This window comes from Branchiostoma lanceolatum, chromosome 19, assembly GCF_035083965.1.
Source record: "Branchiostoma lanceolatum isolate klBraLanc5 chromosome 19, klBraLanc5.hap2, whole genome shotgun sequence".
Taxonomy (NCBI): Eukaryota; Metazoa; Chordata; class Leptocardii; order Amphioxiformes; family Branchiostomatidae; genus Branchiostoma; species Branchiostoma lanceolatum.
Window position 1 is genome coordinate 13,677,697 of NC_089740.1, and position 15,253 is coordinate 13,692,949.

Here is a 15,253-nt window from a genome sequence, read left to right on the forward strand (position 1 = left end):
TACCAATTCAGCTACAGGGACATCCCAAACTAATACTAGTATCATTTTCCCATCTCGGGCAAATGAAACTCTACGGTGGCCAAACTCCCATTGAATATTCTCCTATAGCATGATAGCCGACGTAGTTAGTTGATGGTAGAGGCTAGTGTCGTAGTGATTTAATTTCGCGGTGGGGAGAAAATGGAGTGTTCGCGTAGTTTTTATATTCACCTTGAATATTCACCTTGAAGCAATAGTAGCGCTACAGTCACAGAAGGGAAACACCGACGGCTTTAGGACTTTAGGGACAGCGAATCAGAAACCAAGATAGATTAGCGTGCACGGTCTCACATCTTCTCGGCTATGGACGTCCCGATCATGAATTTTTCTGCGCTCCCTTTTCGATTTCGACGAGAATCTTTGGGATGGATGTTGTAAAAGCGCCTTCATACAAGATTAGGTTGAACTGCAGTAAACAATCTAAACGTTATCATACATGCCAATTCTAAGTCAAGTTTCACTTGTCAAGAGAAAATAAGATTTCTTTTATTCTTCTGAATAGCTTTATCCCCTCCATTGCTGAATAAAATCACACCCTGCACTGCATGCCACTGTTTTGGGTCTTGGGTCGTTATGACCCGGAAGTAGAATTGACTCGGAAGTGTAGTTAAACCTCCGCGGTGCAGTGAGACATCGGCTGCATTTTGAAGCGGTCAGCTTTGACGCCAAAAATCTCGTTAAGAAGTGCTCTAAGAATCTTAAAAGGTATCTCACTAGTCTCTTAGACTTGTCAGGATCGTGAAGACACCTACAAGGGCCTGACTCGACTGATCGTAACCGTAAGAAATGACTTCTGCTGAGGCCTCATTTTGGACCGTCCAAGACGCGATTTTACAGCCAGTGCGTTCACCCTCCACACTCCCCACAGATCCTCAGGTAACTTTACGTTACTTTGCGTCTTCAGTGGGGGTTCCTACAGCGGTGTTGATTAGTGGGATTTCGTGTGTAGAAATTCGTTCTACCAAGGATGTTAACCTGCTTGGTTCTACTGATAACTATGGTGGGGTCTTTAAGACGGACCCATGCCAGTGGGCTGTTAATATAGAGGAAGGGGAGGGGGGGGGGGGGGGGGGGGAAGAGGTCCATACAAGATATGGTTGCAGACCACAGTATTTCTCCTATAGGGATTTATATAGTTAAGGATCCCAAGGTGAGATGCTTCGACGCTTGAAAATTTATAGAAAGGTGCAGAATTAGGGTACCAGATTTTTATATGCTTGACTTTAAGGTTCAATCTACAAAATATCTGCAAAATGAGGTTGGATTTGCCGGCTCGTTCTCTTTTAAAAGCCACTTTGATATGCCCCCCGGCGGAGGTCACCGTACTGCAGGCGACTTACAGTAGTCGGGCGGTAACAATATCCAGGCGCGAATCCTACCCGACCGAACAAACATCGTAATCAAACTCGTACTGTCTCAAAACTGACGTATACCTCAACCATTCACCGCAGTTTCAGCCTCGCTAACGTGCACAGAAGAAAAACTATGGCCTTTTCAAGTAATGTGACGCACTACTTCATACCCGAACTACTATTGTCCACGGGGGTCGCCCATTAATACTGTGTTCTGCGACCTTAAGACGACCTTGACCTTGGTTTTCTTTTGTTCATGCAATGTAACAGGTTTAGTTGAAGAAGTGTACGAAAGCCTTTTGCAAACATCCGAACGGTTGCCGAGATATCGCCAGCTTTGCACTTCAGGACCCGGCATAGGGGTAGACCCAGGGCAAGGCCTGTATGACGGGCCATTTAGCGCTCTCATTATCTAGACAAAATTACTATTCTGGTGGGTTTTTTTTTTCGTGGAAGGTATCATTAGTGTATATTCTTAAGTTCTAAGTGATTTTAGGTCAGGTTCATAGTTAGTTACGACGCAGGGGGGGGGGGGGGGGAGGAGCGGTGTCCGGGTCCACACCAAGTCCTATAGTTAAGGACAGGGGGCGGTCTTAGAGGCCGTTGCCATGGCAACGGCGGGTCTGGCGGCAACAAAAACGACCGATTTCAAGTGAGTCGACGTCAATTACAGATACACCAGTAAAATTTGACCGAATGCAACGTTTATGGCCAATCCCCGCTGGGGGTTAAGACGACCTTGACCTTGGTTTTCTTTTGTTCATGCAATGTAACAGGTTTAGTTGAAGAAGTGTACGAAAGCCTTTTGCAAACATCCGAACGGTTGCCGAGATATCGCCAGCTTTGCACTTCAGGACCCGGCATAGGGGTAGACCCAGGGCAAGGCCTGTATGACGGGCCATTTAGCGCTCTCATTATCTAGACAAAATTACTATTCTGGTGGGTTTTTTTTTCGTGGAAGGTATCATTAGTGTATATTCTTAAGTTCTAAGTGATTTTAGGTCAGGTTCATAGTTAGTTACGACGCAGGGGGGGGGGGGAGGAGCGGTGTCCGGGTCCACACCAAGTCCTATAGTTAAGGACAGGGGGCGGTCTTAGAGGCCGTTGCCATGGCAACGGCGGGTCTGGCGGCAACAAAAACGACCGATTTCAAGTGAGTCGACGTCAATTACAGATACACCAGTAAAATTTGACCGAATGCAACGTTTATGGCCAATCCCCGCTGGGGGTTAAGGTTGCAGACCACAGTATTTCTCCTATAGGGATTTATATAGTTAAGGATCCCAAGGTGAGATGCTTCGACGCTTGAAAATTTATAGAAAGGTGCAGAATTAGGGTACCAGATTTTTATATGCTTGACTTTAAGGTTCAATCTACAAAATATCTGCAAAATGAGGTTGGATTTGCCGGCTCGTTCTCTTTTAAAAGCCACTTTGATATGCCCCCCGGCGGAGGTCACCGTACTGCAGGCGACTTACAGTAGTCGGGCGGTAACAATATCCAGGCGCGAATCCTACCCGACCGAACAAACATCGTAATCAAACTCGTACTGTCTCAAAACTGACGTATACCTCAACCATTCACCGCAGTTTCAGCCTCGCTAACGTGCACAGAAGAAAAACTATGGCCTTTTCAAGTAATGTGACGCACTACTTCATACCCGAACTACTATTGTCCACGGGGGTCGCCCATTAATACTGTGTTCTGCGACCATATTTTAAAATGTTTTGAAATAAGCTTTTGTTCCTTGCTTAGTTCCTCTTCAGATTTTCTCAAACCCTTCCTTACTTCTAATTCAGATTTACTCAAACCCACCCTAGTTCCAATCCAGATTTGATGAAACCGTACTAGAGCTGTGTACCTAAACAAATTTTAGGTACAGGTACAGGTACACGGGTTTAGGTACAGGTCCGGACCTGAACCTGTACCTAAACTACTTGTTTGGAAAATGCTACATTTTCGATAAGGACAAAAGCATGTTTGAACTGGTAAAAACATGATACACATGTATTTGATTGTGCTAGGTATTATTTCTATGAAAACACGGATGTAAATTTGACATGAGAATGTGTTTTCTGTGCATTAGAGTGGCTTTAGAGCACTGCCACGGTAATTTCATAGTAATTTTATCTGTCAAAGTGGCCATCCCCTGAGTCAAGTCCAGTACCGATACAGCAGGGTCAGGTATTTTGGACCTGTACCTAATTGATTGTACCCGGTACTGTATCGGTACAGTGTACGGGTACACAGCTCTAAACCGTACCCTAGTTCCAATCCAGATTCACTCATTGTTGTTCTTAGTTATTAGTGCTTAAACTGTCCACCTGGTTTAAGTACTGTACATGCAAGTCTGTAGATCCTACTTAAAAGCCTGCACCTCCAGGCTCCACATGTATTTTTTAGAACAGACGCTTGTCTTAAAGCACTCTTAGTAATGGTCTGGCTATTATTGGACTGTCTAGTTTTGTGTAGTTTTCTAGGACTGTAAGATTTTGTTGAATCTAAAGCTGTAAAGGTACGTCCGCCAGGCATTGTGAAAAAATTGACGGTTATATTATTGACCCCAATACGCTGTTGAGCAAGTCAGATTCATGAATTCTCAAAACCCTCATCGATTTTTATGCAAAAATAAACATTAATTAAATCTTCATATTTGTTTTATTCCTCCAGGCTTCACATACTCATAGTATTGAGATGGGGAACAAGATTGAAAACCCTGGGGATGCGTCCAACCATACTGCAGCCACACCGAAATCCAGTTTATACAAACATGCTGGTGAGAAACCCTACATGTGTGGGGAGTGTGGATACAGCACAATTATAAAGTCTCACTTTTCCCAACATATGAGAACCCACACAGGAGAAAAACCCTACAAGTGTGACCAGTGTGACTATTCTGCTGCTCAGAAATGCAATTTGGACTACCATATAACAAAACACACTGGTGAGAAACCCTACAAGTGTGGGGAGTGTGGATACAGGACAGCTCAAAAGTCTAAGTTATCCCGACATATGAGAACCCACACAGGAGAAAAACCCTACAAGTGTGACCAGTGTGACTATTCTGCAGCAGAGAAAATTTCTTTGGACAAACATCTAACAAAACACACCGGGGAGAAACCCTACATGTGTAGGGAGTGCGGGTACAGGACAGCTTACAAGCCTAACTTATCCGATCACTTGAGAACCCACACAGGAGAAAAACCCTACAAATGTGACCAGTGTGACTATTCTGCAGCATTGAAATCCACTTTGGACAAACATCGAAGAAAACACACTGGTGAGAAACCCTACATGTGTGGGGAGTGTGGATACAGGACAACTCAAAAGTCTGCCTTAAACCTACATATGAGAACCCACACAGGAGAAAAACCCTACAAATGTGACCAGTGTGACTATTCTGCAGCACAGAAATGCTTTTTGGACATACATCTAAGAAAACACACTGGTGAGAAACCCTACATGTGTGGGGAGTGTGGATACAGAGCAAGTCATAAGTCTTATCTCTCCCGACATATGAGAACCCATACAGGAAGAAAACCCTACAAATGTGACCAGTGTGACTACTCTGCTGCACAGAAATCCTATTTGGACATACATCTAAGAAAACACACTGGTGAGAAACCTTACACGTGTGGGGAGTGTGGATACAGAGCAAGCCATAAGTCTTATCTCTCCCGACATATGAGAACCCATACAGGAGGAAAACCCTACAAGTGTGACCAGTGTGACTATTCTGCAGCACAGAAATCCGCTTTGGACTACCATATAACAAAACACACTGGTGAGAAACCCCACAAGTGTGGGGAGTGTGGATACAGGACAGCTCAAAAGTCTAAGTTATCCCGACATATGAGAACCCACACAGGAGAAAAACCCTACAAATGTGACCAGTGTGACTACTCTGCTGCACGGAAATCCACTTTGGACATACATCTAACAAAACACACCCGGGAGAAACCCTACATGTGTGGGGAGTGTGGGTAAAGGGTAGACATCATCTAAGAAAACATGCTGCAGAGAAAACCTACATGTGTGGGGAGTGTGGGTACAGGGCAGCTCAAAAGTCTCAATTATCCAAACATGAGAACCCATAATGATACAGGACTCTGGAGAGAGACCGTACAAGTGTGACTATTCTGCAGCAGTAAAAGCCAGTTTGGACCAACATCATCTAGCAAAAACACTCGAGAAGAACCCTAAATCTATGAGGAGTGTGGATGCAGGACAGGTACAAAGTCTAATCTAAACCGACATAAGAAAACCCACACATTAGAAAAAAAACCTACAAGTGTGACCAGTCGACAGCGCTGAAGTCAAATTTGGAACAAACACAAAAACAATGGAGATAACAAACCTGCGTGATATGGAAAGTGTGGGTACAGGACCTCTAAAAAGTCTAGCCTAATGAAACATTAGCCTGATTTAATTGCCCTTGTAACAGCTGTCCAATACTGGCCAGGGAGGGGCCATAAAAGCCCTGGATAGCGTGAGTTTGCATTATACAGACCAACCAAACATATGAAAGACCCTACGTGTGTGACCATCATCATCATCATCACCGGTCTTCCTCTTACAAGTAAAGTTCGTTCTCCAGAATTTCTTGTCATTCATTGCAGAAAGGAGTTCCTGGCCTTCCAAATTAGTTTCAGTTTCTATCAGTTTCTTCAGAGTTGTGATCGGTCGACCAATCCTTCTGTTTGCGTCCGGGTTCCAAAGCAGCTTTCCCGCTGGTTCACTGCTACGTACAACGTGGCCCGCGAGACTCAGCCGCCGACGTTTCTCCACTGTGGTGACATATGGCAATGGTCCATATAACTGTTTATTTGTAGCGTGCTTCCACCATGGTGTATTGTAGATCACACGGAGCATCTTTGTGAGAGTGCCATTGAGTTTGTGACCAGTGTGACTATTCTGCTGCAAGTAAAGCTGCTAAGGGAACTAAGACACTAAGATGGGGTGACTCAAGCATCTATGGTTCACGTTTACTTTTCTTCAATAGTTCACTCGTATTGGCAACCTTTCCTGTCCAGTATTATCTTTTCTACTCCTTGAACCAACAGTTCAACTACATGTGGCCTGTGTGATATAGACTAACACATAGGATATACGTATAAAGCATAGCTTACGTATTTAATGAGATCTGATTTGTTAAAATGAATTTATTTCAAAGATAAGAAAAAAATTATGAAGAAAAAGGTATGGAAGTTAAAATAGGCAAAATAAAACAACTGACAAGACAAGGTTGAAGTATTTTCGATATTTTAAGCACATGTATTATTCATTCACTCAAACTATTCTGTACAATAAGAAAAGAAAATTAAGAACAAATATCAAACAACTAACATTAACAAAGTAAACTAGTGCTACTAAGTTTGCTTAAGCTTTCAAGTGCGTAGACTAACTATATTTGCCACTTTTTTTGCCCTCATAGTTCAAAAAACATTTACAGAAATTACAATCTGTGTAATGTTTGATTATGTATCAGAGTCCAGTAGTGTTTGTTCCAAGAATTATATAAATAACTTGAAAAAAAGAAGACTTTCTTAGACAGAAGTTGGCAGTCTTGAGTCCTTGGGAGATTTCAGTCTTAAGACAAAATCTGCCTAAAGACAATTACATCTTAAAGACAGTTAAAAAGCATGTCTTGTAGAGCAGCATGTCGTGTTGTATACTGATCAGTTGAAGGCACACTTGCACCAAGTCTTCTTAAGTGTATGTAACAACAATAATGCTAACAGACTCTTATAAGTAGGACAAATGCAGCTTACGTATACAATTCTGTCCATAATTCTGTGCAGTTTTCTCTTCATCATTCTTAATCTTACAATGGCAGCTCTCTTATAACAATCACACCTATACATTGTCACTATTGACGTACATACAATGTCATACATTACAATGTACATTACTCAATGAAGCTAGTTAAGACTTTCACCATTTATACAAAGATGTCCTATATGGAATTTCAAAACAGGACAGCGTAGGATTTTAAAAAGTCAGCCCTGAAGACCAGCTAGGCTGTAGCATTGTGATAACAGTATAAACGTAGTATCCAACACAAAACAATCTGGACTTGAAAAACTTTCGTTCAAAATTGTGCCCTTCTTTAGAAAGACTGATCCACATTCTTGTCATATGACCCCATGGACATGTGACTTTGGAGAAGGGTCAAAGGTGACTGGATGTCTGTATAAGCTAGTTCAAGGTTTGACGTGTGCCTGCGCAGTAAGATGCATTGTGGGTAATATGTCAAAGATGAAGGATCCTGGCAATAATACATATTGAATGTTGAGGGGCTTTCAACTTTGACATACTACCCACAATGCACCACACTGCACATATGCACTTCAAAGCGTGAAATGGCTTATTGTCCCTTCTCTATCGTCACAGTCTGTCAAGTTGTGGGTCATTCACACTGAGGAAGACTGTAGAATAGGCTTAAAATTCTGAGTCAGCATTATTTTATATACAACATAACAGTTACTCAAGCATCTGAATAAAATTTGGAAATGGTCATTTTAGGATTCGAATCCAGTTGCTTGAGTAACTGTTAGCTTGCATATCATATTACATGGTTGCCTAACGTTCATTGAAGCATCATTTCGTGTTGGAGAGCAAGTTTGAACTGTTATCAAGTAAGCTACCAACGAGAAACATTTGACAGCTAGGCCGCCGTGTTGTTGTCTTTGTCTCTGGCCAGAATGGCCGTGTGCTGACACCCCCCACCCCCGACGCAAGGACAACATCTCTGCTTTCCAAAGAGAAACATTGGACAGCTAGGCTGCCATGTTGTTGTCTGCCATCCCCCTGAGACAAGAACAACGTCCCTGCTTTCTAGCTGTTTCCCAGACATTTTCGTTGGCACCCAATGAGAAATATTTACAGCTAGGCCGCCGTGTTGTTGTCTTTGTCTCTGGCTAGAATAACCGTGTGTTGCCCTCCCCCGGAGACAAGGACAACGTCCCTGCTTTCCAGCTGTTTCCCTGACATTTTCGTTGGCACCCAATGAGAAATATTTACAGCTAGGCCGCCGTGTTGTTGTCTTTGTCTCTGGCCAGAATGACCGTATGCTGCCCTCCCCCGGAGACAAGGACAACGTCCCTGCTTTCCAGCTGTTTCCCCGACATTTTCGTTGGCTCCCAGACATCGTCATCGTCGCTGAGTCCCAGCTGCAAGTTGGTGCCCATTCCCCAGGAGTATGCCTCGCCTAGAAAACAAATAAAACACAAATTTGTCAGAATTTAAAGTACTCAGGTTAAAACTTGGGTAAAACATTGGTTGTTGATGAAGGTAAGCAGGTTTTGTCCACAAGATCTGATGAACAGCAGGTTTCTATCCCAAAACATGAATTGATATGCAAATAAGATGTAGACAAATCTTTACCATTTTTAGTGACAGCGAACGACACGGACGAGCCTGTAGCCACACCACAGATGTCCTTGAGCGCGGTGAGCTGCGTAGGTTTGGTGACTTCCTTGTCCATGTCTTCACCCAGGCCCAGTCTGCCGTACTCTCCCCTACCCAGCACATACACTTCACCTGGAACACAACATCACACTTTAGCATCACACTTTAACATCACACTTTAACATCACATTTTAGCATCACACTTTAACATCACACTTTAACATCACATTTTATCTCCCACCCAGGCCCAGTCTACCATACTCTCCCCTACCCAGCACATAAATACACCTCACCTGAAACACAATATGCAGTTAGGGTTGTCGACTTAGAACCTGAGTTTGAATCCCTGATAGATTCACAACAATTTCTCCACTCAACTCAGGCCTAAATGAGTACCTAGCTTCCGCTGCGAAAGAACATCAACTGGAGGTCCAGCGTTTGAGGAGAGCCACACCTCGAGCACATCAGAGTCCCATGTTAAAAGAGTAGGGGTCCATCCCGGTGCAAGTGAATCAAATACATCTGTCCAGATACGCGGCTTGTGTTCTTCAGTGCAAACCTGGTGTGTTACTCCATGTGATGGTTAAATGGGTATGCAATACATGTATACACAAAATATGAGGATTCATGATCTTTTTCAGCCATCATTAAAACTTCCTAGCTTTTACAAAGGTAACTCCATTCTAAACTATCTACCCACTAGAATGTACAAAAATAATTCTAAATGTCTGGACTCTTTTCAAACTAGCATGCATTTTATTTTTGAGAATCCAGAAACTATGGCTTACCATCTTGTGACAGTGCCACAGTGTGATGCTGTCCTCCCTCGATGTACTTCCAATGCTTGCCTGACATGGACTCCACATGTTCAGGCACGTATCTCGCAGCCTCACCATCCAATCCTACATCCAGAAAAAGGCAGGCATCATTGTACTGTAAATCTATTGATTTCATGTTTGCGGCATTCAAATTTCGTGACATAGTAACAATCTAGACTAGAGGTTGCGGTATCTGTCAGTTGGCAGCTGAAGCAGTAGCAGAAACAACAGGAAACAGAACATGTATATGATTACTGCGTGATGAGTCAACACAAAATGTGCAAACTTAGAAAACCATAATCATACAGCTCTTTTGATCAACAGAAACAATTGTCCCATCTGCATGCTATCTTTTCTTGTTAGACTATACAAGCTTAATCTTTTAGATGATGATAATAGAAACAAGTAATATACCCTTTTCGTAGGTAACAATATATGAATGAATGAATGATTTATTGCACAACAATTGCATCAGTGACAATGTATGGCAAATTACAGACAAAATAGGTAGCAATCTAGTTCTATACAAGAATATTTCTACTTACTATAAGACTATATCCAGTGTGATCTATGGCCATTGCAACATGAAACTAATACAGACTAAGAGTTGTGTTTTTCTAGGCTAATTGTAATCTAAGGAAATTTCTAATTGCTATAACGCTACATCATATATGGCTGTTTGTATTAAACAGGTAACAAACAGCTGTAAACTAACAGGTTGCTATGAGCAAAACATGGTTAAAAGGGGGTTAAAACTATCGTAAAAACTGTTATTGGTTCACTCTTTTATAAACAAAATACAAAACAAACATATGGAAATCAAATCATGAACATGTGATCACAATAAATGCCTCACCCATCTGGTAGTAGTTGTTCAGTCCGAAAGCGTACACGTCTTCCTGGTCGTCTGAGATGACAAACGTGTTGTGGTTTCCGCAGAAGACGTCGGCAAACTTCATGTGGCTCTTCCCGGAGCCCCGCTTACCCCTCATCCTGACCAGAGCAGGGTCCACTAGCAGACCTGCCAAATAAAAGGGTGAAGGTCAGTAAAGCCTTTTGTTGTGTCATTAATTACCACTTCCAGTAGCTATGGATCAACAACAAAAGGGAAGACTTCGACTCCCTCAACCTACACAGAGGCACCTGGCAGTCTGCCATTAGGCACGTTTTTGCGTGGTTTAAAAAGCTCAGAGCATGAAGTTATTACACAAGTATGCTAAACAGTGTTAGTAGATGTCACTACCGTGAAGATTTCAGCATTTATTTATTTCCACTTTTTTGGCCATAAATTAAAACTGATTTACCTTCCTTTAACTGTGATTCATGATACCAACTTGAAATTATGTACTCAATACTATGCAAGTTGCTTATATCTAAACCAACGACTGAGGTCCATAAACTGTACTCACCGAGTCCCTTGCGGCCCCCGCGGACCGTAAAGCACTCAGCTATTCTCCCCAGTTGGCCCTGCTCGCCGCAGCCGAAGGTGTACAGGTCTCCCTCCTCGGTTAGACAGGCCACATGGCTCACCCCACTGGAGATCTTCAGCACCGGGGCGGGGAGGGGGATCTCGACCGGTCTGGGCTGAGCCTTGCCGTCACTGGTCAGACCAAACTGACCATTGTTGTCCTGTTGGGAGGAAAATTATACAGTTTTAACTACAGTCAAACCTGTATTCAGCAACCACTCAATGGACTGAGCAAAAATGGTTGCTGAGGACAGGTGGTTGCTCCCGACAGGTTGGTTCGTTGACCAAAAAAATCATACATTGGAAAAAAATTCACCTTTAGTTAGTTCCCAGGAAACATATCTACAAGAGATGCATTTGTATCTAAATACAATAAGGAATAAAATATCCAGTTTTCAGAAGACAGATACAAGCATTGACGATGTATGGCAATGGTGTACTGCATATGTTTGGAATTGCCGAAACACAGACAGATATACGTACAAGTCAACTACAACAAAAAGTGAACAAGACCTACAACAATGTATCTACCACCCAAAAATCATTGAACATATAGCATGTCCAGAACACAAGAAATCAAGACTGCCAGGGGCCCAACAATCAACTCATTTCTTCATTCTACCATCAACGCAGTGTACACACTAAATATCATAAAGATCCCATTCAGTTAGGCTGTTCACAATCACAGAAGTTAATAAACGACAGTAAACATCTCACCCTGAATGTCCCCCAGCACCAAACCCTGCCGTCCGTAGTGAGTGCGATGGTGTGGGAGTCTCCAGCACCGAGCTGTGCGATCTTGTCGCTCAGTTCCACCTTCCCTGGTACGGTTTCCGTGCCGATTTCTGAGGTGTCTCTTCCTAACGCTCCCTCATCGTTACAACCCCACGACCAGACCTGAAGACAAGACACAGATAGTGATCAAGACACTGGAGGAGTCCACTTGCGAATACACGAAACATCCACGTATGAATCTAGAAAGCTACAATTATGTGTGCTAAAGACAAAGTTTTGGCAGTACCTTAGAAATGACAAGCAAGCTAAAATTTCAACAGAAGCTGCTAGTAGTGGGCCAAAATTAAAAAAAAATTCCTAAAGGAAAGACCTACGTAGAACTAAATACAGGAACACTCAAGAATTATTAAACAGTTACAGTAACATGAATAAGTTGACACTCTCTGATATCGATCTCTTCTGTGTACCCTTAAAAATCAATATTTTAGGTTAAAAAGTTTAAGATCAGCATTTTTCCTAAAGATGATGAACATCAATACTACTCTATGACACAAGTTACATTGTTCCCTTACCTCTCCTTTGACAGTGAGTGCTACTGTGTGCATACCCCCTGCACACACATCTATGACTTTATCCTCGATAGCCACCAATCCAGGCTTCTTCCTTTCCATGATATCCTCCCCTAACCCCAGCTGACCTGTGTCACCCTGACCCAGCGTCAAGACAACACCTTCTACAGTACGGCAGGATGGTTGGACCTCTGGAATAAAAGATGAGGAGAATACTAGTATTTAGTTCTTTCTCCTGGGTGGTGTCCTCCCCTAACCCCAGCTGACCCGTATCACCCTGACCCAGGGTCAGGACAACTCCTTCTACAGTACGGCAGGAGGGTTTGACCTCTGGAATAAAAGATGAGGAGAATATTTAGTTCTTCCTCTCGACGGTGTCCTCTCCTAACCCCAGCTGACCTGTGTCCCCCTGACCAAGGGTGAGGATAACTCCTTCTACAGTACGGCAGGATGGTTGGACCTCTGGAATAAAAGATGAGGATAATACTAGTATTTAGTTCTTTCTCTGGGTGGTGTCCTCCCCTAACCCCAGCTGACCCTGACCCAAGGTAAGGACAACTCCTTCTAGTTCTACCGTATGGCAGGTGGGCTGGACCTCTGGAATAAAAGATCTAAGCTTGAGACCTAAGGTATAATGCAAACAGTTTGTAATTTTTATTTTCAGAGGTGATGTTTGACATTAGCTACTGCTAGAGTGCATCACATCTGTGTCCTGTGTATTCTTCAGTTGTTTAATAAAAAACCAAACAAAAACAAAACAGTTTACCATAACAAAGGCAGAATCACAGGCATATTGGGAAATTTCAAAAATATACAGACAAGACACACAAACCGAGGTCAATACAGAATCATTCTCTTGAGGAACCAGTATACTCACCAAGCTTCCTTTTTATTTTAGGCGTGGCTGCCTCGGAGGTTTTGGATGGCCGCCCTCTTTTGGACTTGGCCTTGACGACATCATTAGTTGTGGAGTCCGCTGCTCTTTTCCGAGTCTTAGAGTTAGATGGGGCCATCTCCTTATAAGGAAAATAAAGAATAGTATGGACAAATGTTTATACAAGTAACCAAGACAACAAATTACAAAAATTACACTTGGACATGGTTGTATTCAAGACGATGGAATTTTTAAAATCGTTACAAAAAAGGTTACAAGGAAAAAATGTAGAGAACTTTATTACGTGACAATAATTTTGTAACAGGTACAATGTATGGCAACTCGAAGATGCATGACAGTTAAGAATTGCTAATAGGTAACAATTTTAAATAACTAATCTAATTGATATAATTTAGAGCAGACAAATTATCTAGCTATACATGTACCAAAATATGACCATCTCTACTTCCCAAGAAAGAAGATATTTACGTTATCATAAATTTCCTTCTCCATACATTTATGCTATCTTTATGGCCCATAAATGAGCTTCAAACGACCGTGTTGCAAATATACAAATGTAACTGCCTCCTTTGTCAGTACTGGACAACCAGTACGGAAGTGGTCGTCAGAACAGGAGCTCCAGTACTGAGACTTTCTCAGTACTGGAATTCCTGTACTGGGCAGCTTCAGTACTGGGAACCCTCCTGTCAGGACTGGAAACCGTAGCCTCCGATGCAGACTCCTCACGGCTGTTTTTTTTTCAAGTTACGGTTTTATAATATCACATTTTTTTTCTTATTGCTGGCCGGGAATAAGAAAAAAAAAAGTTAAACACCGTAACTTGAAAAAGAAAACAGCCGGGAGGAGTCTGCATCGAAGGCTATGGAAACCGAGTGCTGAGACTCTAACGAGCGTACTAGTATAACGCTATTTTCAGGGCTTAGTCAGGCTTAGTTAACTTACAACTTTCACTGTAGACTAGATAACTTTGTCTGCAATTAGCCTTCGGGCATGAACTTGCAATAAAGTTATTATTATTATCATTTAAATTTACAGACAACTATTATATATAAAATCCAAAACTGTCCAGTCGGTCCAAACAATGGATCATCCTTGCCAGTACTAATAGAACGTGAGTACAGGACGCCCAGTTCCGAAATAATTTGAGGTCTCGGCTTCCAGTACTGAAGAGTCACTATTTACTGGTAAATCCAGTACGGAACCCGTTACATCCGTAAAACGGCACTCGGTTGTCCAGTGCTGAATGACCTCCGCACTGGGTATCCAGTACCGAATGAGGTGAATGAGCGTTGACCTAGCCGGAACGCAAATCCGTACTGGAACCCGAGTGCCGAGAGCAGTTCAGCTCTGGAACCCGAGTACCGAAACAAATTAAGTACTGGACGCCCAGTGCTGACGAAGCTTCGGTACTGGAATAAAGCCGTCCCGTACTGGAATTCTTGTACGGAACTTCCTTCCGTACTGGGGGCCGAGTATCGGCGCCATTTTCTCCACGGGTTCCGTACTGGGCGCCTAGTAAGGAGCCGGTTACATCTGTATATTTGCGACCGTGTTCACCACTTCAAACCTTTATAACGTCGAGCCGGTTACTCATTAAACACGACGTCAAACCCCAAGTGCGCACGTGAAGACATTCCAAGGGGCGTTTTTATCGCAAGTCAAATTTGCCGCCATCTTTCATTCATTCCCTTGTCGAGTCGAGCAAGTGCGATGCACTTATTGTGGTCAGAAATTGACTAAAATCCCCTGAAATAACCCCAAAATCTTCCTGCAAGAAGAAAGAACTACATACCTTGATTCTTTAACTAAAAGCAGCCGAAATAACTTGATTTTTAGCTAAAAACTAGTCGAAGTTTCGGAACACGTTGTCTGTCTCTTTCCGAGAAAATGGAAGATTCGTCGGTGCGCAGCGAGACTGCGCAGCTCTCGTCATTAAATCTCGCGATGTTTGAGGAATTCTTCACCTT

At 42.7% G+C, this 15,253-nt stretch overlaps 2 protein-coding genes across 2 annotated transcripts; one reads left to right on the forward strand and one right to left on the reverse strand.

Annotated features, from left to right (window-relative positions):
* The first annotated feature begins 666 nt into the window (after positions 1-666).
* Positions 667-6,849, forward strand: LOC136425625 (zinc finger protein 84-like). The gene is made up of 2 exons (XM_066414554.1): positions 667-915; positions 4,062-6,849. The coding sequence occupies exons 1-2, from the start codon at positions 826-828 to the stop codon at positions 5,376-5,378; spliced, it is 1,407 nt and encodes a 468-aa protein (XP_066270651.1). The 5' UTR covers positions 667-825; the 3' UTR covers positions 5,379-6,849.
* A 309-nt stretch (positions 6,850-7,158) lies between these two features.
* LOC136425626 (regulator of chromosome condensation-like) lies at positions 7,159-15,208 on the reverse strand. Its single transcript, XM_066414555.1, has 9 exons — positions 15,079-15,208; positions 13,269-13,407; positions 12,395-12,582; positions 11,805-11,984; positions 11,029-11,248; positions 10,476-10,640; positions 9,590-9,703; positions 8,778-8,933; positions 7,159-8,601 (listed from the first exon to the last, which is right to left on the reverse strand). Exons 2-9 carry the CDS (start codon positions 13,402-13,404, stop codon positions 8,417-8,419), a joined length of 1,344 nt encoding a protein of 447 aa, XP_066270652.1. The 5' UTR covers positions 13,405-13,407; positions 15,079-15,208; the 3' UTR covers positions 7,159-8,416.
* Positions 15,209-15,253: the final 45 nt, after the last annotated feature.

Coding starts and splice junctions, on each gene's coding strand:
- LOC136425625 (XM_066414554.1), top strand. CDS start 826: ATGACTTCTGCTGAGGCCTCATTTTGGACCGTCCAAGACGCGATTTTA. Junction 916..4,061: donor CACTCCCCACAGATCCTCAG/GTAACTTTACGT, acceptor TTATTCCTCCAG/GCTTCACATACTCATAGTAT.
- LOC136425626 (XM_066414555.1), bottom strand. CDS start 13,404: ATGGCCCCATCTAACTCTAAGACTCGGAAAAGAGCAGCGGACTCCACA. Junction 10,641..11,028: donor CGGGGGCCGCAAGGGACTCG/GTGAGTACAGTT, acceptor TTTATTTGGCAG/GTCTGCTAGTGGACCCTGCT. Junction 8,602..8,777: donor GTTCGCTGTCACTAAAAATG/GTAAAGATTTGT, acceptor TTTGTTTTCTAG/GCGAGGCATACTCCTGGGGA.